We start from the raw sequence: 24,252 nt of genomic DNA on the forward strand, positions 1-24,252 counted from the left end.
TGAAGTCAAATGGGCCTTAGGAAGCATCACTACGAACAAAGCTAGTGGAGGTGATGGAATTTCAGTAGAGCTATTTCAAATCCTAAAAGATGATGCTGTGAAAGTGCTGCACTGAATATGCCAACAAATTTGGAAAACTCAGCAGTGGCCACAGGACTGGAAAAGGTCAGTTTTCATTCCAATCTGAAAGGCAATGCCAAAGAATGTTCAGACTACTGCACAATTGCACTCATCTCACATGCTAGCAAAGTAATGCTCAAAATTCTCCAAACTAGGCTTCAGCAGTACGTGACATGAACCGAGAACTTCCAGATGTTCAAGCTGGTTTTAGAAAAGGCAGAAGAATCAGAGATCAAATTGCCAACATCCGTTGGATCATGGAAAGAGCAAGAGAGTTCCAGAAAAACATCTGCTTTATTGACTACGCCAATGCCTTTGTATAGATCACAACAAACTCTGTAAAACTCTTAAAGAGATGGGAATACCAGACCACCTTACCTGCCTCCTAAGAAACCTGTATGCAGGTCAAGAAGCAACAGTTAGAACTGGACATGGAACATTGGACTCGTTCAAAATTGGAAAAGGAGTATGTCAAGGCTGTATGTTGTCACCCTGCTTATTTAACTTGTATGCAGAGTACATCATGTGAAATCCCGGGCTGGATAAAGCACAAGCCAGAATCAAGATTGCTGGGAGAAATATCAATAACCTCAAATATGCAGATGACACCACCCTTATGGCAGAAAGCAAAGAGGAACTAAAGAGCCTCTTGATGAAAGTGAAAGAGGAGAGTGAAAAAGCTGGCCTAAAACTCAACATTCAAAAAATGAAGATCATGGCATCTGGTCCCATCACTTGATGGCAAATAGATGGGGAAACAATGGAAACAGTGAGAGACTTTAATTTCTTGGACTCCAAAATCACTGCAGATGGTGACTGCAGCCATGAAAGTAAAAGATGTTTGTTCCTTGGAAGAAAAGCTATGACCAACCTAGACAGCTGAGACATTACTTTGCCAACAAAGGTCCGTCTAGTCAAAGCTATGGTTTTTCCAGTAGTCATGTATGGATGTGAGTCATGTTTGGAGCTGGACCATAAAGAAAGCTGAGTGCTGAAGAACTGATGCTTTCTAACTGTGTGTTGGAGAAGACTCTTGAGAGTCCCTTGGACTGCAAGGAGATCAAACCAGTCAATCCTAAAGGAAATCATCCTAAATATTCAATGGAAGGAATAATGCTGAAGCTGAAGCTCCAATACTTTGGCCACATGATGCGAAAAACTGACTCATTGGAAAAGACCCTGAGGCTGGGAAAGACTGAAGGCAGGAGAAAGGGGATGACAGACGATGAGATGGTTGGATGCCATCACTGACTTGATGGACATGAGTTTGAGCATGCTCTGGGAGTTGGTGATGGACAGAGAGGCCTGGCGTGCTGCAGTCCATGGGGCTGCAAAGAGACAGACATGACTGAGCGAATGAACTGAACTGCATACTATTTGAAGTGTGATTTTAGTAACTAAAAATACTAGTTAAAATATCTATTTCACCAATTTATCTCTCCTCTCAACAATTAATGTTTAATATACCTCTGTACTTTACCCCTTCAATTTACAAATAAAACAGTCCTCAAGTCATCATAAAGTTTAAAATATATTCCCTCATTAAAAAAAAATAAGTGAAACAATTCAAAACTTCAAAGTTTGTGTTGAGCATTTGAACTTTAGGACTTTTTGTATTCAAATTCCTTTAAAATGATTTTTATCTTTGCCTCAATGATATTTAAAAGTTCCTGCCTGTATTTTATAATGGAGTAGTTAAAACTGGTATTTAATTACCAGAGTATCCCTTTAACTCTTCTATCTCTCTTTGCGTATCCAGAATGGGAAAAAATGTTTTAAATATTGTGCTCCAGGTCGGGCAACCAATTGTGTAAGTTGTTGTATGAATCCTTCAGAATGGATAATGCAGCTTTCCTGACTGGAATGGTTTTGCAGGTGATCATTCTCTTTATCATTAATGCCTCTTCCATGCAGATATAATAGTTTTTTTCTGATTAAGTTTGGCAAAATAATCCATGATTCAATGCAAGACTGTCATTTTAGACCACCTTTCTTGATTTTAACTTTACACTCGCATAACATTTCAAAAGATCTGTGAACATGTATTTTTCCATTTAAGGCTACAGGGAATTCATTATTCATGTCATTGTTAGTTTTTTTTAAATCTAACTAATGATCTCAACAAAACACTTATTTTCCCTTCAAATTTCTAAGTTTTGTAAACACCTCTTTTTGCTGATACCTATCTCTCAAAGGAGAAAAACATTTAAAAGATTCATATATTAACTGAAAATCCGAATACAGGTATGTTTCATCTATGATATCCATCTACCCAAGGCAAGGCTGAAGTTTCAATCTAAATTATATAAAAAGTTGTTCACTTTTCCAATTCCACGTAGGTAGATCAGAGAATGGATTCTGGAGTCATACTGTAGCAATTTGAATCCTAGTGCTGCCACTTCAAACAGTGTGTGACTATGGGAAGGTTATTAAGTTTCTGTATATTCAATTTCTATAAAATATGCCTAGTAAGTTCAGTTCAGTCACTCAGTCGTGTCCAACTCTTTGCGACCCCATGAATTGCAGCATGCCAGGCCTCTCTGTCCATCACCAACTCCTGGAGTCCACCCAAACACATGTCCATCGAGTCAGTGATGCCATCCAACAACCTCATCCTCTGTTGTCCCCTTTTCCTCCTGCCCTCAATCCTACCCAGCATTAGGGTCTGTTCCAATGAGTCAACTCTTTGCATGAGGTGGCCAAAGTATTGGAGTTTCAGCTTCAACATCAGTCCTTCCAATGAACACCCAGGACTGATCTCCTTTACGATGGACTGATTGGATCTCCTTGCAGTCCAAGGGACTCTCAAGAGTCTTCTCTGACACCACAGTTCAAAAGCATCAATTCTGCGGCGCTCAGCTTTCTTCACCGTTCAACTCTCACATCCATACATGACCACTGGAAAAACCATAGCCTTGACTAGACGGACTTTTGTTGGCAAGGTAATGTCTCTGCTTTTAAATATGCTATCTAGGTTGGCCATAACCTTCCTTCCAAGGAGTAAGCGTCTTTTAATTTCATGGCTGCAGTCACCATCTGCAGTGATTTTGGAGCCCCCTAAAATAAAGTCTGACACTGTTTCCACTGTTTCCCCATCTATTTCCCATGAAGTGATGGGACCAGATGCCATGATCTTAGTTTTCTGAATGTTGAGCTTTAAGCCAACTTTTTCACTCTCCTCTTTCACTTTCATCAAGAGGCTCTTTAGTTCTTCTTCACTTTCTGCCATAAGGGTGGTGTCATTCGCATATCTGAGGTTCTTGATATTTCTCCCGGCAATCTTGATTCCAGCTTGTGTTTCTTCCAGTCCAGCGTTTCTCATGATGTACTCTGCATATATGTTAAATAAGCAGGGTGACAATATACAGCCTTGACGTACTCCTTTTCCTATTTAGAACCAGTCTGTTGTTCCATGTCCAGTTCTAACTGTTGCTTCCTGACCTGCATACAGGTTTCTCAAGAGGCAGGTCAGATGGTCTGGTATTCCCATCTCTTTGAGAATTTTCCACAGTTTCTTGTGATCCACACAGTCAAAGGCTTTGGCATAGTCAATAAAGCAGAAATAGATGTTTTTCTGGAACTCTCTTGCTTTTTCGATGATCCAGTGGATATTGGCAATTTGATCTCTGGTTCCTCTGCCTTTTCTAAAACCAGCTTGAACATCTGGAAGTTCACAGTTAACTATTGTTGAAGCCTGGCTTGGAGAATTTTGAGCATTACTTTACTAGCGTGTGAGATGAGTGTAATTGTGCAGTAGTTTGAGCATTCTTTGGCATTGCCTTTCTTTGGGATTGGAATGAAAACTGACCTTTTCCAGTCCTGTGGCCACTGCTGAGTTTTCCATATTTGCTGGCATATCAAGTGCACCACTTTCACAACATCATCTTTCACGATTTGAAATAGCTCAACTGGAATTCCATCACCTCCACTAGCTTTGTTCGTAGTGATGCTTCCTAAGGCCCACTTGACTTTGCTTTCCCGGATGTCTGGCTCTAGGTGAGTGATCACACCATCGTGATTATCTGGGTTGTGAAGATCTTTTTTGTACAGTTATTCTGTGCATTCTTGCCACCTCTTCTTAATATCTTCTGTTTCTGTTAGGTCCATACCATTTCTGTCCTTTATCGAGCCCATCTTTGCATGAAGTGTTCCCTTAGTATCTCTAATTTTCTTGAAGAGATCTCTAGTCTTTCCCAATCTGTTGTTTTCCTCTATTTCTTTGCATTGATCGCTGAGGAAAGCTTTCTTATCTCTCCTTGCTATTCTTTGGAACTCTGTATTCAGATGGGAATATCTTTCCTTTTCTCCTTTGCTTTTCGCTTCTCTTCTCTTCCCAGCTATCTGTAAGGCCTCCTCAGACAGCCATTTTGCTTTTTTGCATTTCTTTTCCATGGGGATGGTCTTGATCCCTGTCTCCTGTACAATGTCACGAACCTCTGTGCATAGTTCATCAGGCACTCTATCAGATCTAGTCCCTTAAATCTATTTGTCACTTCCACTGTATACTCATAAGGGGTTTGATCTAGGTCATACCTGAATGGACTAGTGATTTTCCCTACTTTCTTCAATTTAAGTCTGAATTTGGCAATAAGGAGTTCATGATCTGAGCCACAGTCTGCTCCCGGTCTTGTTTTTGGTGACTGTATAGAGCTTCTCCATCTTTGGCTGCAAAGAATATAATCAATCTGATTTCGGTGTTGACCATCTGGTGATGTCCATGTGTAGAGTCTTCTCTTGTGTTGTTGGAAGAGGGTGTTTGCTATTACCAGTGCGTTCTCATGGCAAAACACTATTAGCCTTTGTCCTGGTTCATTCTGTACTCCAAGGCGAAATTTGCCTGTTATGCCAGGTGTTTCCTGACTTCCTACTTTTGCATTCCAGTCCCCTATAATGAAAAGGACATCTTTTTTGGGTGTTAGTTCTAGAAGGTCTTGTAGGTCTTCATAGAATCGTTCAACTTCAGCTTCTTTGGCGTTACTGGTTGGGGCATAGACTTGGATTACTATGATACTGAATGGTTTGCCTTGGAAACGAACAGAGATCATTCTATCGTTTTTGAGATTGCATCCAAGTACTGCATTTTGGACTCTCTTGTTGACCATGATGGCTACTCTATTTCTTCTAAGGGATTCTTGCCCACAGTAGTAGATATAATGGTCATCTGAGTTAAATTCACCCATTCCAATCCATCTTAGTTTGCTGATTCCTAGAATGTTGATGTTCACTCTTGCCATCTCCTGTTTGACCACTTCCAATTTGCCTTGATTCATGGACCTAACATTCCAGGTTCCTATGCAATATTGCTCTTTACAGCATCGGACTTTGCTTCTATCACCAGTCACATCCACAGCTGGGTATTGTTTTTGCTTTGGCTCCATCCCATCATTCTTTCTGGAGTTATTTCTCCACTGATCTCCAGTAGAATATTGGGCACTTACTGACCTGGGGAGTTCATCTTTCAGTGTCCTATCTTTTTGCCTTCTCATACTGTTCATGGGGTTCTCAAGACAAGAATACTGCAGTGGTTTGCCATGCCCTTCTCCAGTGGACCACATTCTGTCAGTGCCTAGTAAGAGTGCCCACCTTATAGGGCTATTTGAGGGATAAAATGAGTTAATGTCTGTAAAATACTTAGAATACTATCTGACATGTTGTAACACATAGATGTTAATATTACCTAGATTTCATTTGTGTTGAATTGACAAACCAAAAATAGCTAATTTGCAACACTATTTCTATGTCAACATGTAGGAATAAGTAAACAAAATCTAGTTTAAATTTTGTCCTGAACTCTTTAACTAGAATGGAACTAAAACTCTGCTACTATAGTATAAAACAGTTTTTTGTTCAGGAAATTTGCTTTCCATTTATATCTAAAAGAATATTCTTTTTTTTTCTTTTATGTATATTTATTTTTTTTCTTTTCACTTCATGTTGATATGGACATGAGTTTGAGCAAACTTTGGGAGATAGTGAAGGACAGGGAAGCCTGGCATGCTGTAGTCCATGGGGTTGCAGAGTTGGACGTGACTTAGTGACTGAAGAACAACAGCAATGTTGATATATATTTCTCTGATTTGCTTTAAATGTAGAAGAAAATCCTAAAGTATATTAATAGTGTAATCATTATTATTGCTATATCTCTTACAATAGGAATTAACAGAACTAGAAAAATGTAAATTTAGTTGAGCAGCGCTTAGCAGGTATTATACTCTCATCTCTAAGAATTCTGTTTTCAGTGTCAGACATGTTCATGACTGAATGCGTGATGTGACAATAATCTTCTAATATAGGTAAAAACATGATGATTAGAGTGGATTAATTAATTTACCCAATTGACATTTACTGAATGACTACTATTGTCCAGGTTTCTTTCAAAAATAATTTTTCCTGGAACTTTCCTGGCAGTCCAGTGGTTAAGACTCAATGTTTCCACTGCAGGAGGCATGGATTCAATCTGTGGTTGGGGAACTAAGATGCTGCATGCATGTGGTGCGGCCAAAAAAAATTATTTCCCTAATACTTTCTATCATAGGAACTTAAGATTACTGACATGCTTTAAAATAATGCATTCAATGTGAACTGTAATTTATGAACTTAGTTAAATTACAAGATATTTAAGGAGGAGAAATCCCAAATAAATGATACTCCATTCCAAATACTAATTGTAACTAGTAAACTGGTTAACTGTGTCTCAGTTAACTTACCGTATCAGAGAAATCAGGATGGTTGCACATTGTGCTGAAATCTACTTTATAAACAAGTCTTTCCTCTTCACCAAATATGAGTAGACAAAGCTTGAGGCACCCTTTGTTCACAGATTAAAACGTTTCAAATCATAGCTCCCTGTCTTCTGCAAATTGGGCAGTCAAGGAATATGATATCTAGGAAACAAAGGGTCAGCGTGGTGAGAAGCAAACTCATAAATTATAGATATCTATTGAGCTAAATCAGCTTAAAGCCTTTTTCTTAATAAAATTCTACGATTTTCACTTACTCAATTTTGGCTTGATATTATCCTGATAATAGTCAAGCAGAATAATCAAGTCTTATCACCCTCTGAGTTTCTGTTTATCTATAAAAATCCTTTCATTTTCTTTCTGCATCTAAGAATCTGTTTCTAATACTATCTGACCTCCCTAATATTTTAATGTGGGTTCACATTGTAAAAGGACTCATAATAAGGCAAGATGTCGCTTTATTCAACTGTATTATTATTTGCACACCAGTGTAAAAAAATAGAACCTTTCCTTTGAAAAATAGCCTCCCTGAGACCAGGTGGTACAGAGCACTTTAACAAACTTTCTTCATCATCATAAATTTCTCACATACTTGAAAATAAGCAGATATAACTATTATGGATTGTAATTTTATACGAGTTTATCTCCCCTGGTTAGATTATGGCAAAGGGTAAATGGAGTTCTTTAAGTTCTATTGTAAAGGATATGGGCAGATGGAGATAGTCCCTTGCTTTGTGCTCACAATTATTATAGCTCACGCAATGTAATGGAATAACCTATACATTAAGCCATAAATGGAATAATACGTGAAAAAGTCCTTTACACTTTTTCAAATGGCTTAATTTGGACACTTCCAAAATAGGCTGTTAAGGATGTTAGTTTATCAATCAGGACGCAGGGTGGCGCTGCCGGCTAAGATTGTGAATAAAGAGCCCCAGGAAGCTCGCGTATTCCTTTGCTGCAAGACGGAAACACCACCACAAGAAGCTCTGCCAGCAGTACTGGGCTAGCAACGAATTTGGGCAGCGATATTCTAAACGAATTTAAGATTACAAGTAACTCTGTGAGGATTCTACCCAGTAAGAAAATTTAATACCTCTGGTCTTTTTCTGGTTGCTGAAGGGGGACTGGATGTAAGCACCCTGGCTCCAACATGGAGACGCTAGAGAGAATTCAACCCAACAGGCAAGTGACGACCTTTATTTTGATGGTATTCTTGTCTCAGGCTAACCCCGCGCCTATTCGTTATTCTGTTCTGGAAGAAACAGAGAGCGGCTCCTTTATAGCCCATTTAACCAAGGACCTGGGCCTGGGAATTGGGGAGCTGAACGCCCGGTCGACGCGGGTGGTTTGTGACGATGACAAGCAGCGCTTGCTGCTGGATCGTCAGACTGGAGATTTGCTTTTGAGGGAGAAACTAGACCGGGAAGACATATGTGGCTCCGTTGAACCCTGTGTGCTGCATTTCCAAGTGTTCCTGGAAACTCCAGTGCAATTTTTTGAAGGAGAATTATTAATACAGGACATAAATGACCACTCCCCAGTATTCCCGAATAGGGAAATGCTTTTGAAAATACCGGAAAACAGCCAGCCAGGGACTGTATTTCCATTGACATTAGCTCAGGATTTGGATGTGGGTAGCAACGGTCTTCAAAAATACACCATCAACGCCAATCCTCACTTTCACGTTCTCACTCAAAATCATAGTGATGGCAAGAAATATCCAGATTTGGTGCAGGACCAAGTGCTGGATCGAGAGGAGCAGTCAGAGTTTAGCTTAACTCTAATGGCGCTAGATGGTGGGTCTCCACCTAGGTCTGGCACCAGCATGGTGCGAATCCTGATCATGGACGTCAATGACAATGCTCCCGAGTTTCTGCACACACCATATGAAGTGCAGGTTCTGGAAAACAGCCCCCTAGACTCCCTAATACTTACAGTTTTAGCTAGGGATGTAGATGCTGGAAATTTTGGGACTGTTTCCTATAGCTTGTTCCAAGCCTCAGAGGAAATTAAACAAACTTTCTCAATAAATGAAGTCACAGGAGAAATCCGACTGACAAAGAAATTGGATTTTGAACAAATCAAATCTTACCACGTGGAAACTGAGGCTACAGATGGAGGAGGCCTTTCTGGGAAAAGCACTGTAGTCATAGAGGTGGTAGATGTGAATGACAACGCCCCCGAACTTACCGTATCTTCACTCATCAGCTCCATCCCAGAAAATGCCCTGGAGACCATAGTCTGTATCTTCCGAATTCGAGATAGAGACTCTGGAGACAATGGAAAGATGATTTGCTCTATTCCAGACAATCTGCCATTCATTCTAAGATCGACTTTCAAGAATTTCTACACCCTGGTAACCGATAGCCCTCTTGACAGAGAAAGTCAAGCCGAGTACAATATCACCATCACAGTCACTGACATGGGAACCCCCAGACTGAAAACCGAGCACAACATAACCGTGCTGGTGTCCGACGTCAACGACAACGCCCCCGCCTTCACCCAGACCTCCTACACCCTGTGGGTCCGCGAGAACAACAGCCCCGCCCTGCACATCGGCAGCGTCAGCGCCACAGACACAGACGCGGGCGCCAACGCCCAGGTCACCTACTCGCTGCTGCCGCCCCCCGACCCGCACGTGCCCCTCGCCTCCCTCGTGTCCATCAACCCCGACAACGGACACCTCTTCGCCCTCACGTCCCTGGACTACGAAGCCCTGCGGGCCTTCGAGTTCCGCGTGGGCGCCGCCGACCGCGGCTCGCCGGCGCTCAGCAGCCAGGCGCTGGTGCGCGTGCTCGTGGCGGACGTCAACGACAACGCGCCCTTCGTGCTCTACCCGCTGCAGAACGCCTCGGCGCCCTGCACCGAGCTGGTGCCCAGGGCGGCCGAGCCGGGCTACCTGGTGACCAAGGTGGTGGCGGTGGACGGCGACGCGGGCCAGAACGCCTGGCTGTCGTACCAGCTGCTCAAGGCCACGGAGCCCGGGCTGTTCGGCGTGTGGGCGCACAACGGCGAGGTGCGCACGGCGCGGCTGCTGAGCGAGCGCGACGCGCCCAAGCAGCGGCTGGTGGTGCTGGTCAAGGACAACGGCGAGCCGCCGCTGTCGGCCAGCGTCACGCTGCACGTGCTGCTGGTGGACGGCTTCTCGCAGCCCTACCTGCCGGCCCCGGAAGCGGAAGCGGCGGCCGCGGCGCCGGCCGACCCGCTCACCGTCTACCTGGTGGTGGCCTTGGCGTCGGTGTCGTCGCTCTTCCTCTTCTCGGTGCTGGTGTTCGTGGCGGTGCGGCTGTGCAGGAGGGGCGGGGCGGCCTCGGCGGGTCGCTGCCCGGTGGCCGAGGGCCACTTCCCGGGCCACCTGGTGGACGTCAGCGGCACGGGGACCCTGTCCCAGAGCTACCAGTACGAGGTGTGTCTGACGGGAGACCATAGAACTGGTGAGTTCAAACTACTGAAGCCAATATTCCCTAACCTCTTGGTTCAGGACACTGAGAGAGAAATCAAAGAAAGCCCCAACTGTAGAAATAGCTTTGTATTCAGTTAAATGACGTATTTGGTTAAGTGAGCCTCTCAATTTTGTTAAGCCTAACTCACATTGCAATACTTTTCTGTTAAGAGGTTGTACTGTTACATAAATTTGTATATCTCTTCCAAACTTACGCATCTCTACTAAATTTTCCTTTTATAGTATTCATTGGATTTAGCATTTTTAGTTACAGTTGATATTATTTCTCCATATTTTACCTTCTCTTGGTGATTAATGTTTCCATAACTATAAATTACTCAAGCCATAAAAGAAATTCTATTAATATTTAAATCAACCTCTTTTAATGTCTTTTTAAGGAAATACTTTAAAGCTTTTGCATAATCTTGAATTTCTGTATGTTTTTGGTGCTTTTCTTTACTTGTATTTGCAAGAGTGTTAGAAATTCTTTGTAGCTACCTAGAGCTTTCCTGTTCACCACTCTACCAGGCTATGCCCCACTAAATAGCCATGAGCATGTAACTTAGCATACTTGTTTCTCATAAGTTGCACCTAAACATGCACTTTATTATTCAGTTCAGTCGCTCAGTCGTGTCCGACTCTTTGCGACCCCATGAACCGCAGCACGCCAGGCCTCCCTGTCCATCACTAACTCCTGGAGTTTACCCAAACCCATGTCCATCGAGTCAGTGATGCCATCCAGCCATATCATCCTCTGTTGTCCCCTTCTCCTCCTGCCCCTAATCCTTCCCAGCATCAGGGTCTTTTCCAATGAGTCAACTCTTCGCATGAGGTGGCCAAAGTATTGGAGTTTCAGCTTCAACATCAGTCCTTCCAGTGAACACCCAGGACTGATCTCCTTTAGGATGGATTGGTTGGATCTCCTTGCAGCCCAAGGGACTCTCAAGAGTCTTCTCCAACACCACAGTGCAAAAGCATCAATTCTTCGGCGCTCAGCTTTCTTCACAGTCCAACTCTCACATCCATACATGACTACTGGGAAAACCATAGCCTTGACTATGGTATTAAATTATTAATACACTACAATTGTGATCTTATCCCATCTGAGTACCATATATGCTAGGGATTATTCGTTTGGTACTTACCTAGCACATTGTAATTGCTTCAGGAATACTCACTAATATGAAAATAAAAATGTTCTTATTTATAAATAAGAGAAAATCTTACATATAATTTGGTATCAAATCCACTTCACTAAAATAAAACTAATTCACTGCTTGATAACATACTTAAAAATCTTAGAACTTTAAGTAAACCCTAAATCCTTTAAAGGACTCAAGAGGTAGAGGGCATCTTATACTTTCCTGTCCTTCTTTTGCCCTATTAATAGAAGTTCAAATATAAGTATAAAGTATGTGTTTTTCTTGGCTTTCATAGTTTTTCCACATCCTTCAAAAAAGGCAGAATTTCTCTTGAGTTTTGTTGATTATGTTCTAGTCTGATTACTCTAAGTTATTTTTTAAACATGAGCAGCTTTTATCAACAAAATGATGATTTATTTTTGATGTCCAAATGACCTTGTTTTGTTTTTCAATGTAGCTTTTTTGTATTTTGCATAAATTTACTTTTTTAATTATGCTAACTTTCAATAATAAGAAGTAAGCATTGTTTTTTCCTTTAAGACAATAAGAATAGAAATATAAATTAAGAAATAAACTTATCTGAATTATAATTGTTTTATGTTGTGTTCATTAGGCCAATTAAGATGATTTGTGATTTCTAACTAAATTTATATAGCTATAACTATAAGACCACTTATTGAACTTTTGGCACAAATGAGTAATTAGAGTTTGCTTTATAACCTAAGTATTTATTTTTAAATCTCAAGTGTCATCCTACTGGAATTTAATTATTTTGTGTTTCCATGAATTACATTTTTAAAAATAAAAAAGAAAAATTATTCTTTAAGTTATTATTGAAACATAGCTTTTAGCTTTCATCCAATCTAATACTTAAAATTAGAAAGTAATAAAAATATGAACAAAGTTAAACACAAATATATGACATTTAGTAGCCAGTTTTAATGAGTTCACCATTTACTGTTAGATATTTAAATGAAATAGTTTTATGTATGATGACAAGAAATATGACTGAAGTTTTCAGCAATATGTTTCAACATTATGAAAGTATAACTTCATGTTTTTGTGTATGCCAGGGAAGCCCAACTTGTATAATCACCCAAATGAGACTGGCCAAATACACACTCAGAACCCACGTTTATGAATTTATATGAGTAAATTTATGAATTACTTTGTGTATTACCTTATAAATTGCTGTGTGTATTCATAAAGCATCGATCATTCCTTACCAGTTGGGGATCACTATCAAACTCTAGTATAGAACAGGTTAACATTTAAAAATTCAGTGATTATAATTTAATAGTAAATATAATCCAGATAATTTCCACAAAATGAATACCTTATGAAAAATTGGACAATTATTTTCTGCAAAACAAAAATAGAGAATGGAGGCCAAATAACTGGATAATAATACCCATTTCAATCACAGTTTCTCAAGTACTTCTATTATATTGACATTTTTTACAATTCCTTTGTTGTTTTTAGGCACAGTATATAGTGAGTTTAGTACATGCTGTTTTAGGGGCAGACATTTTACTGAAGGCAATATAACCCACATCACTTTAAGACCTTGTATTTCCTACTGGATTTCCATAGTGGCTCAGCAGTAAAGAACCCACCTGCCAATGCAGGAGATGAGGGTTTGATCCTTGGGTCTAGAAGATACGTTGGAAAAGGAAATGGCAACCCACTCCAGTATTCTTGCCTGAGAAATCCCATAGACAGAGGAGCCTGGTGGGCTACAAGTCCATGGGGTCGCAAAAGAGTGGGACACAACTTAGCGAATAAACAACATTTCTTACTATTACAATTACAAAATATAGATTTTAAATAGTCTTATTTGGTAGAATTCTGTTTCCAGATAAGATGGATTATTTAAACCTGTTTTAAATTCAGAAATTATCAGCTTGAAGCAACAGACAGCAGATGATATATAAAGAACTGAAGGGGCTAAGATTCCTGAAAAGGAAAATCCTTGGAGCTGTGAACTGTCTCCAACAGTCAATTTGTCCTAAAGAAGTTTGCAAAGTCTAAGAAAAGGCCAGGGATAGAGTAACTTCAACAGTCTTTGGCAAACTGGAGGATTCAAGCTCATGGCCAGTTTTCCCCCTCATGATATTTGTTAAATTATGGGACATTCCAGGAAAGAAGACCAAAATATTAAGTGGAAAATTACTGAAAAGCCAAGTGAAGTTTTAATAGTCTTAATACATGAGATTAGAGTTTGTGATCTGCCATCTGAGAGACTGTGGAGAATACACTGAGTTCCGAACTGAAAATTCTGGAGGGCCAGGTACTTATTAGGACTGGAAAGAATCTTGACTAAGCACAGTGCCTGTTTTGAATTAATGCAATTTGATTAGACATGTTTCTATCAATCTAAGGGGGCTTCCCAGTGGCACTAGTGGTAAAGAGCCCACCTGCCAGTGCAGGAGACTTAAGAGACTCTGGTTCAGTCCCTGGGTTGGGAAAATCCCCTGAAGGAGGGTATAGCAGCCCACTCCAGAATTCTTGCCTGGAGAATCCCATGGACAGAGGAGCCTGGCGGGCTACAGTCCATAGGGTCTAAAAGAGTCAGATACAACGGAAGCTACTCAGCACACACTGTCAAACTAACAAAGGAAAAGATGGACTCTTTCTGGAAGAATATAATATCATCAGGACCCTGGAGGAGAGCTTTTTACATTAATAATCAACATTTGATAAAAATTAATAAGGCACACATACAAAAAAACTGGTTGACATGAATAAAACCTAGAAGACAAAAACAGACACACGGATGATCTACAGATAAAATAGATACTAGAGTTTACTGACAATGATGTTAAAATAAGTATAACTAATATGTTAAAATAAGGAATATAGAAAATAGGTAAAGAGAATTTCACCACAGAATGAAATAAAATAGAAAATAATTTGGGGACTGAAAAATATAATACTTAAATTTTAAAATATTAGATTGTATAATGGCATAGTTGTCATAAAAGATTATAGGATTAGTGAATGCAAGACAGGTCAATATTAAATATCTATATAGAAGCACTGAGGAATAAAATAATTTAAAATACAGATAAGAACATTTAGTTACATGTAGAACATAATGAAAAACTCCAACACATACATGATTGTAACCCTGGAAGGACTAGGAATGGGGAATAAGGAATGTGTAAAGAAATGATGACCAATAATGGTGAAAAAATTTACCCCTCAAGATGCTCAGTGAACCTAATTAGAAGAATAAAAAACAGTGCACATCTAGAAATATCACAGGAAGGCTGCTAAAGACTAAGGTCAAAGAGAAAATCTTAAAAGCAGCGGTTGGTGGGAATGCAAACTAGTACAGCCACTATGGAGAACAATGTGGAGATTCCTTAAAAATTGGAAATAGAACTGCCATATGACCCAGCAATCCCACTGCTGGGCATACACACCGAGGAAACCAGATTTGAAAGAGACACGTGTACCCCAATGTTCATCGCAGCACTGTTTATAATAGCCAAGACATGGAAGCATCCTAGATGTCCATCAACAGACGAGTGGATAAGGAAGCTGTGGTACATATACACAATGGAATATTACTCAGCCATTAAAAAGAATACATTTGAATCAGTTCTATTGAGATGGATGAAACTGAAGCCCATTATACAGAGTGAAGTAAGCCAGAAAGAAAAACACCAATACAGTACACTAATGCATATATATGGAATTTGAAAGATGGTAATGATAACCCTATATGTGAGACAGAATAAGAGACACAGATGCATAGAACAGTCTTATGGACTCTGAGGGAGAAGGTGAGGGTGGGAAGTTCTGAGAGAATAGCATTGAAACATGTATATTATCATATGTGAAACAGAATACCATTCCAGGTTCGATGCATGAGACAAATGCTCAGGGCTGGGGCAATGGGATGACCCAGAGGGATGGGATGGGGAGGGAGGTGGGAGGGGGGTTCAGGATGGGGAACACATGTAAACCCATAGCTGATTCATGTCAGCAAAAACCACTACAATATTGTAAAGTAATTAGCCCCCAACTAAAATAAATAAATTTATTTTTTTTAAAAAAGCAATCATGTGAAAATGACATTGCTTTTAAAGGAATAACAGTAAGATGGAGAGCTGACCATCAAGAAGCCAAAAGACAAAGGAATGATGTCTTTTGAGTCCTGAAAAAAATTAGCTACCAGACTAGAATTCTATCACCAGAAAACACATCTTGCAAAAACAAAGTTCTAAAACAAACAAAAACTACAAGAATCAATCACAGTCCCATCTGCACTAAAATAAATACTTTTAGTGGATTCATTAGGAAGAAGGAAAACAGTCCTGGAGGAATCACAGATTTGCAAGAAGAAATGAACAAGAATAAGGGTAAGTATAAATTGTTATTTATTGATTAACAAAGGTAGAAATAATAGTTTCTTAAAGGATTTAAAGTATATATAAAATTTTAATTCATGATAATGATGATGTAAAAGGCAGGTGATATAAACAGAGTTAAGGAATTCTAAGGTTCTAAACATTATCATGAGAGTAGTAAAATAATTTGTATTAGACGCTTGTAGATTAAAGTTGCATGTTGTAATCTTTAGAATAATCATAAGAATAATTTTAAAATGAATTGAAGGAAAAAATAAGAAATATATAAATTATCCAAAAGAAGAAAAAAACTTTAAGAGCAAATAGAAAAAAATTTAGATGGTAAATAGAAATGGATAGATATAAAATATTACATTAATTGCTATTGGATTAAATAATCCAGTTAAACAACCAAAACTGTCAGAATAGGTATAAGAAAAATTCAGTTATATGCTGTCACATACCTGTGTGTGTGTATTATCACAGAAAGGTTGAAAGTTTTAAAAATAGAAAGATACAAACATTAACCAAACTAATCAAGTGTAGATATACTCACATAAAACAAAGGAGACTTTAAGGAAAGATGCATTGATACAGATAAGGAGAGATATTTCATAATGATAAATGGGTAAAATATACCAAAAATATGTCAGTTATAAGACTAAATATATCCCCATAAGAAAACTACAAAGTATAAAAAGTTAAATTGAAAGAACATAAGAAATAGACAAATCCACAGTCATAGGAGAGGCTGTATTAACAATTAAGTCAACCACTGATAGAAGACACACAAAAACAGAATATTAAAAATCTAAACACCACAATAATCATATTTGAATAAACTGACATACATAGTACATGGGAAAGTACATGTTCTTTTTATATGCATATGGCATATATCAAAATTATCCATATTCTAGGTCATAAAGCAATTCTCTGAAATTTTTTAAAGAAATAAAATTAAGTTAGAAATAAAAATTTATCCAGAAATCCCCAAATGCTTCAGAAGTAAATAATATAATCCATGAGTCAAAAGAAGAAATTGCAGAAGAAATTTCCATATATTTTGAACTGGGTAAAAATTAAGATATGATATATAAAAACAGAATTTACAGAGAAATTTTAAAACTTTAAATGAACATGTTAGATAAAAAAGGTTAAAAAACAATAAGCTTTCATCTGAAGAAGTTAGAAAAAGAACAAATAAAGAAGGAAAAAAAATAATGCATGTATTATATATATAAACATAAATACAATGCTGATAAATATACAACCAAGAAGGGCTTCCCTGGTGGCTCAGTGGTGAAGAATCCATCTGCCAATGCCAGAGACACAGGTTCAATCCCTGGTCTAGGAAGATCCCACATGCCATGGGGCAACTAAGCCCATGTACCACAACTATTGAGTTTGTGCTCTAGAGCCCAGGGAGCCACAACTACGGAAGCCCACAGGCCCTAGAACCTGTGCTCTTCAACAAGAGAAGTCGCCACAGTGAGAAGCACGTGTACTGCAACTAGAGAGTAGTCCCCGCTTGCAGCAACTAGAGAAAAGCCCATGCAGCAACAAAGACCCAGCACAGCCAAAACTAAATAAATAAAATTATTTTTAAAAGTATATAACCAAGAAGATTAACAAAACTTAAAGTTGGTTCTATGTCATGATTAATGGAATTAAAGACTCTTACTAAGATTACTAAGATTAATTTTAAAAAGAAAGAAAACATCAATCACAAATATCAGGGATGAAAAAAGGAACATCATTACCAATCCTACAGACATTAAAAAATAAAAAAGGATATTATGAGCAACCATATGCCAATAAATTTGACAATTTATGTAAAATGGAAAACATCTTTTAAATACACAATTTACTAAAACTGAAACAAGAAATCTGATTAGTTCTATCTACTAAGTAAATTAAACTTGTTATTAAAAACCTTGCCACTTCAGTTCCCACTAGTGAATTCTAAATACTCATGGAACAACTAATACCAACTTACACAAAATCTTTTGGAAGATAGAAAAAACAGGAAATATTTCCCAGATTATTTGGGTACCAGAATGACTACAATGAATTATGACATCCAAATCTGAATAGGACATCATAAGGAAGGAAAATTAGAGACCAATCTCTATTAAAAACACAGATGGAAAAATTCTAAACAAAATATCAACAAATAAAATTCAGAAATATATAAAAGAGAAATAATAAATTATAAGAAAACTTATTCAGGGAATATAAATCAATTTAATATTTAAAATCTATCAATATAATTTCATCACATTAATAGGTAAAGGAGAAAAATCATATGATTACTTTAATGGATCCAGAAAAAAATCACGATAAAATTCCACACACACAATTGTTACCAGACTGAAAACAGAAGGGAACTTTCAGAAAGTATTTAAAAATTTACAATAAAAATTATACTTAATGGAAAATTATTTAAAACTTTTCTTCAGTGATCAAGACAAGAATGCCTGCTTATACTATTTCATTTCAGTGTTTTACTGCAGGTTCTAAGCAGTGGAATAAAGCAAAGAAAAAATGCACAGTAATTGGAAGGGATGAAATAAGAGGTATTTTTTAAAAAATGACAATGGGGCTTCCCTAGTCGCTCAGTGATAAAGAATCCATCTGCCAATGCAGGAGACACAGTTTTGATCCCTGATCTGGGAGGATCCCACATGCCTCAGAACAACTAAGCCTGTGTGCCACAGCTATTGAGCCTGTGCTCTACAGCCTGGGAGTAGCTCAACTACCCAAGCCAGACTGCCCTGGAGCCCATGCTTTGCAAGGAGAGAAGCCACCACAATGAGAAGCCCACCCACTGCAATCAGAGAGTAGCCCCTGACTGAGGCAACTAGGGAAAGACCTCGCAGCAACGAAGACCCAGAACAACCAAAACTAAATAAATAAGTACGATTGTTTTTTTAAATGACATGATTGTATACATTAAAAGTCATAGAGAATCCACAGACTGTTAGGATTAATAAATGAAGTTAGTAATGCCACTGGATATAAGGTCTACATGCAAATAATAATTGCATTCCTATATAGCAACAAAACCCAGAAAATGAAGAATTTCAAGTTATCATTTACAAGTTTCAGAAATACTAAACATCTAGAAACAAATCTAACAATATTCATAAAACTTATACACTGAAAAATATAAAATATTATTGAGAAAAGTGAAGTATCTGAATAAACAGAGGGATATATAGTCTTCCAATACTGGAAAACTGAATACTGGGAATATGTCAATTCTTCCCAGTCAATCTATAAATGCAATAAAATCCTAAACAAAACTTTAGCAGGTTTCTTTGTGAAAGGTAACAAGATGAATCTAAAGTTTATATGGAGACTTCCCTGGTGGTCCAGTGGTTAACGCACCTTGCTCCCAATGCAGGGGGCCTGAGTTCAATCCCTGGCCAGGGAACTATTAATAGATCCCACATGCTGCAACTCAAACTCCACATGTCACAACTAAGACTAGGCACAGCCAAAATAAATAAAAAATATTAAAAAGATAATAAAAATAAAGTTTATAGGGAAATACAAAGGGACAATAAATAACTAAAACAATTTTAAAGGAAAGAGTAAAACTGGAAGATTTACCAATCAGATAATAAAACCTATTAAAAAATATAGTAATTAAGAAGACAGTATGGTATTGCAAGACTTCCCTGGGTGGTACAATGGATAAGACTCCCCATGCCAACTCAGGGGACATGGGTTCGATCCCCGGTCAGGGAAGATTCTGCATGCTGTGGAGTAACTCGACTGCCACAACTACTGACTCCATGCTCCAGAGCCCATGAGCCTCAACTACTGAGCCCACGTGCTGCAATTACTGAAGCCCATGCACCTAGAGCCTGTGCTCTACAACAAGAGGAGCCACTGCAATCAGAAGCCCGTGCATAGCAACAAAGAGTAGGCCCCACTCCTCCCAACTAGAGAAAAGCCTGCATGCAGCAACAAAGACCCAGTGCAACCAGAAATTAATTAATTAAAAAAACTGGTATATCTGTACAATGAATTATTACTTAAAAAGCAATATGGTATTGTAGGATAAACAAAGAGAAAAATGGGGGGAAAAGACTTGTACAGAACTATGGAACCCTGATTTATGAAAAAATGATACATCAGAAAATAACTGGGAATGCAGCTTCTTTTCAATAGGTGGTGTGGTCATTTGGATAGTTATATGAAAAAAAAGCAATTTGACCCTACCTCATTAATGTGAAAAAATTAATTTCAGGAGGATTACAGCTCTAAATGTGAAAAGTAAAGTAACTGATTTTTCAGAAGCAGCATACAATACTTTCATGACTTTGGCACATGCAAAGATTTAAAGAAAATACAAAAAGTTCAAACCATAAATAAAAAATATTGGAAAATTGGACTAAAAGTTAAGTTTTGTTTTTCAAAGATATCTCAAGAGAGTTAAAATGCTAGCCATAGAATGGGAGAGAATATTTGCAGTACATACTTCTAAAAAAGTACTTATACCAAGAATATATAAGGAACTTCTAAAGATCAAAAAGAAAAAGGGCAAATACCTTAAATAGAAACAGACAAGACTTACACAATTCACAAGGATATAGCTAATAAAAATAACCATGTGAAAAATGCACTTAATTTAAGGAATCATCAGTTCAGTTCAGTTTAGTCGCTCAGTTGTGTCCGACTCTTTGCAACCCCATGAATCGCAGCACGCCAAGCCTCCCTGTCCATCACCAACTCCCGGAGTTTACCCAAACCCATGTCCATTGAGTCGGTAATGCCATCCAACGATCTCATCCTCTGTCGTCCCCTTCTCCTCCTGCCCCCAATCCTTCCCAGCATTAGGATCTTTTCCAGTGAGTCAACTCTTCACATGAGGTGGCCAAAGTATTGGAGTTTCAGCTTCAATATCAGTCCTTCCAATGAACACCCAGGACTGATCTCCTTTAGGATGGACTGGATCTCCTTGCAGTCCAAGGGACTCTCAAGAGTCTTCTCCAACACCACAGTTCAAAAGCATCAATTCTTTGGCACTCAGCTTTCTTCACTGTCCAAATCTCACATCCATACATGACCACTGGAAAAACCATAGCCTTGGCTAGATATGCCTTTGTTGGCAAAGTAATGTCTCTGCTTTTAAATATGCTATCTAGGTTGGTCATAACCTTCCTTCCAAGGAGTAAGCGTCTTTTAATTTCATGGCTGCAGTCACCATCTGCAGTGATTTTGGAGCCCCAAAAAATAAAGTCTGACACTGTTTCCACTGTTTCCCCATCTATTTCCCATGAAGTGATGGGACCAGATGCCATGATCTTAGTTTTCTGAACGTTGAGCTTTAAGCCAACTTTTTCACTCTCCTCTTTCACTTTCATCAAGAGGCTCTTCAGTTCTTCTTCACTTTCTGCCATAAGGGTGGTGTCATCTGCATATCTGAGGTTCTTGATATTTCTCCCGGCAATCTTGATTCCAGCTTGTGTTTCTTCCAGCCCAGTTTCTTCCATCGTGAGCGTTTCTCATGGTGTACTCTGCATATAAGGTAAATAAGCAGGGTGACAATATACAGCCTTGATGTACTCCTTTTCCTATTTGGAACCAGTCTGTTGTTCCATGTCCAGTTCTAACTGTTGCTTCCTGACCTGCATACAGGTTTCTCAAGAGACAGGTCAAATGGTCTGATATGCCCATCTCTTTCAGAATTTTCCACAGTTTCTTGTGATCCACACAGTCAAAGGCTTTGGCATAGTCAATAACGCAGAAATAGATGTTTTTCTGGAACTCTCTTGCTTTTTCGATGATCCAGCGGATGTTGGCATTTTGATCTCTGGTTCCTCTGCCTTTTCTAAATCCAGCTTGAACATCTGGAATTTCACAGTTCACATATTGCTGAAGCCTGGCTTGGAGAATTTTGAGCATTACTATGCTAGTGTGTGAGATGAGTGCAATTGTGCAGTAGTTTGAGCATTCTTTGGCATTGCCTTTCTTTGGGATTGGAATGAAAACTGACCTTTTCCAGTCCTGTGGCCACTGCTGAGTTTTCCAGATTTGCTGGCATATCGAGTGCACCACTTTCACAGCATCATCTTTCACGATTTGAAATAGCTCAACTGGAATTCCATCACCTCCACTAGCTTTGTTCGTAGTGATGCTTTCTAAGGCCCACTTGACTTCACATTCCCAGATGTCTGGCTCTGGGTGAGTGATCAAACTATCATGATTATCTGGGTTGTGAAGATCTTTTTTGTACAGTTCTTCTGTGTATGCTTGCCACCTCTTAGTATCTTCTGTTTCTGTTAGGTCCATACCATTTCTGTCCTTTATCGAGCCCATCTTTGCATGCAATGTTCCCTTGGTATCTCTAATTTTCTTGAAGAGATCTCTAGTCTTTCTCATTCTGTTGTTTTCCTCTATTTCATTGCACTGATTGCTGAGGAAAGCTTTCTTATCTCTCCTTGCTATTCTTCGCAACTCTGCATTGAGATGGGAATATCTTTCCTTTCCTCCTTTGCTTTTCGCTTCTCTTCTTTTCCCAGATATTTTTAAGGCCTCCTCAGACAGCCATTTTGCTTTTTTTGCATTTCTTTTCCATGGGGATGGTCTTGATCCCTGTCTCCTGTACAATGTCACGAACCTCTGTGCATAGTTCATCAGGCACTCTGTCTATCAGATCTAGTCCCTTAAATCTATTTGTCACTTCCACTGTATACTCATAAGGGATTTGATTTAGGTCATACCTGAATGGTCTAGTGATTTTCCCTACTTTCTTCAATTTAAGTCTGAATTTGGCAATAAGGAGTTCATGATCTGAGCCACAGTCTGCTCCCAGTCTTGTTTTTGCTGACTGTATGGAGCTTCTCCATCTTTGGCTGCAAAGAATATAATCAATCTGATTTTGGTGTTGACCATCTGGTGATGTACACGTGTAGAGTCTTCTCTTGTGTTGTTGGAAGAGGGTGTTTGCTATAACCAGTGTGTTCTCTTGGCGAAACTCTATTAGCCTTTGCCCTGCTTCATTCTGTACTCCAAGGCCAAATTTGCCTGTTACACCAGGTGTTTCTTGACTTCCTACTTTTGCATTCCAGTCCCCTATAATGAAAAGGACATCTTTTTTGGGTGTTAGTTCTAAAAGGTCTTGTAGGTATCATCAGGGAACCACTAATTAAAATTACAATGACATAAAATAAAAATAAAATGACAATATAACATCACACACTCATCAGAGTGTTTAAAATTAAAAGATAATATCAAATGTTGACAAGGATATGGAGCAAGTGGAACTCTCACTCTTGCTAGTTTTCATAAAACCAGAGTTGAAAAGTATTTTGCAGTATCTTTTAAAGCTGAAACAAAAAGATAAGTATGTGTGCATATCTTAAGGCACAGCAGTCTAACTCCTAGGAATATTAAGTATAAATGAAAACACAGACACCAAAAGACAATAATGTCTATAGCAGGACTACTCAATATATACACAAACTGAAAAACCCTAATGTCCATCAACTGGAGAATAAATAAAAAATGGTGGTACAATAGAAGAACAAAGCAATGAGAATAAAAGAAAACAATATGTAACAGATGAATTTTACAAAGGTAAGATTGAGAGAAAGAAGGCAAACATAACACACTCTTAACTCCATTTGTGTAAGTTAAAAAAAAAAGAAACTATGATACTATGACACAGATGATACTATGTCAGGAGAGTGCTTACCTTTATCTCGCAGCGGAAGAGTAGTGACCAGACAATAACAAGAGGGGGCTTCTATGGTTTTTGTTAACATTTCAGTTTTACTTTACATTTTGCTTATGAATGTGTTCACTTCCTGAACTTTTTTCAGTTGTACACTCATGATTATGTCCTTTCCTGATATATTTAAAAATAATTTTATAATGCTGTAAGATTCTAAACATCTATTATTACTTATTTCTTAATCAGTTAAAGATCCAATAAGGGAAAGTTTCTTCGTGTGCTCAAAATGCACTTTCTGAGGAATACTAGGGTTTTAGTTTGTTCTGAAAAGTATTCTTTCACTGGAAGTTAACCTAGCACATGTTTTTTAAGAACGTCCAATAACTAAGAACTGGAGAAACAATTGGGAACAATTCTGTGACTTCAAATATATTGACTTCATATATATGAAATGAAACAGCAAATACTATATGCAATAGTATATAATGACGCCTGGTGGCGCTGCAGGCTAGAGGTTATGAATGGAGAGATTTGTGACTGCCCGGGAAGTCATTAAACTGGGAATCAGAACTCCGAGTGTTTTCTAAAGGAAGGAAGCATTTTACATAAGATCTAGGTGTGGAGGGCTCCAGAAAAGGGCATCGTCCTACTGCAAGCCAGTCAGAGAGATTTAAGGCGAGCTTATTTAACCAGATCACTTGGGTTGACTGTATATCGGAGTTGAAGAAACTGCACCTTCTCGAACCGGGTTTGGGCA

At 38.6% G+C, this 24,252-nt stretch overlaps 1 protein-coding gene across 3 annotated transcripts; it reads left to right on the forward strand.

The window, feature by feature from the left end:
- Positions 1 to 6,012: 6,012 nt before the first annotated feature.
- PCDHB4 (protocadherin beta 4) lies at positions 6,013 to 18,743 on the forward strand. Of its 3 annotated transcripts, none has more exons than XR_014056930.1 (4): positions 6,013 to 10,297; positions 13,341 to 13,737; positions 15,514 to 15,817; positions 18,309 to 18,743. XR_014056930.1 is itself a non-coding variant. In XM_081501070.1 (2 exons), the coding sequence occupies exons 1-2, from the start codon at positions 8,014 to 8,016 to the stop codon at positions 13,379 to 13,381; spliced, it is 2,325 nt and encodes a 774-aa protein (XP_081357196.1). In that variant the 5' UTR covers positions 6,013 to 8,013; the 3' UTR covers positions 13,382 to 14,375. The 3 variants fall into 3 exon arrangements, 1 of the variants encoding a protein (XP_081357196.1); XR_014056929.1 differs by having other exon boundaries at positions 15,545 to 15,817; XM_081501070.1 differs by lacking the exons at positions 15,514 to 15,817; positions 18,309 to 18,743 and having other exon boundaries at positions 13,341 to 14,375.
- Positions 18,744 to 24,252: the final 5,509 nt, after the last annotated feature.

Source organism: Giraffa tippelskirchi, chromosome 6 (assembly GCF_054371585.1).
Source record: "Giraffa tippelskirchi isolate mGirTip1 chromosome 6, T2T-mGirTip1v1.2.pri, whole genome shotgun sequence".
Lineage (NCBI taxonomy): Eukaryota > Metazoa > Chordata > Mammalia > Artiodactyla > Giraffidae > Giraffa > Giraffa tippelskirchi.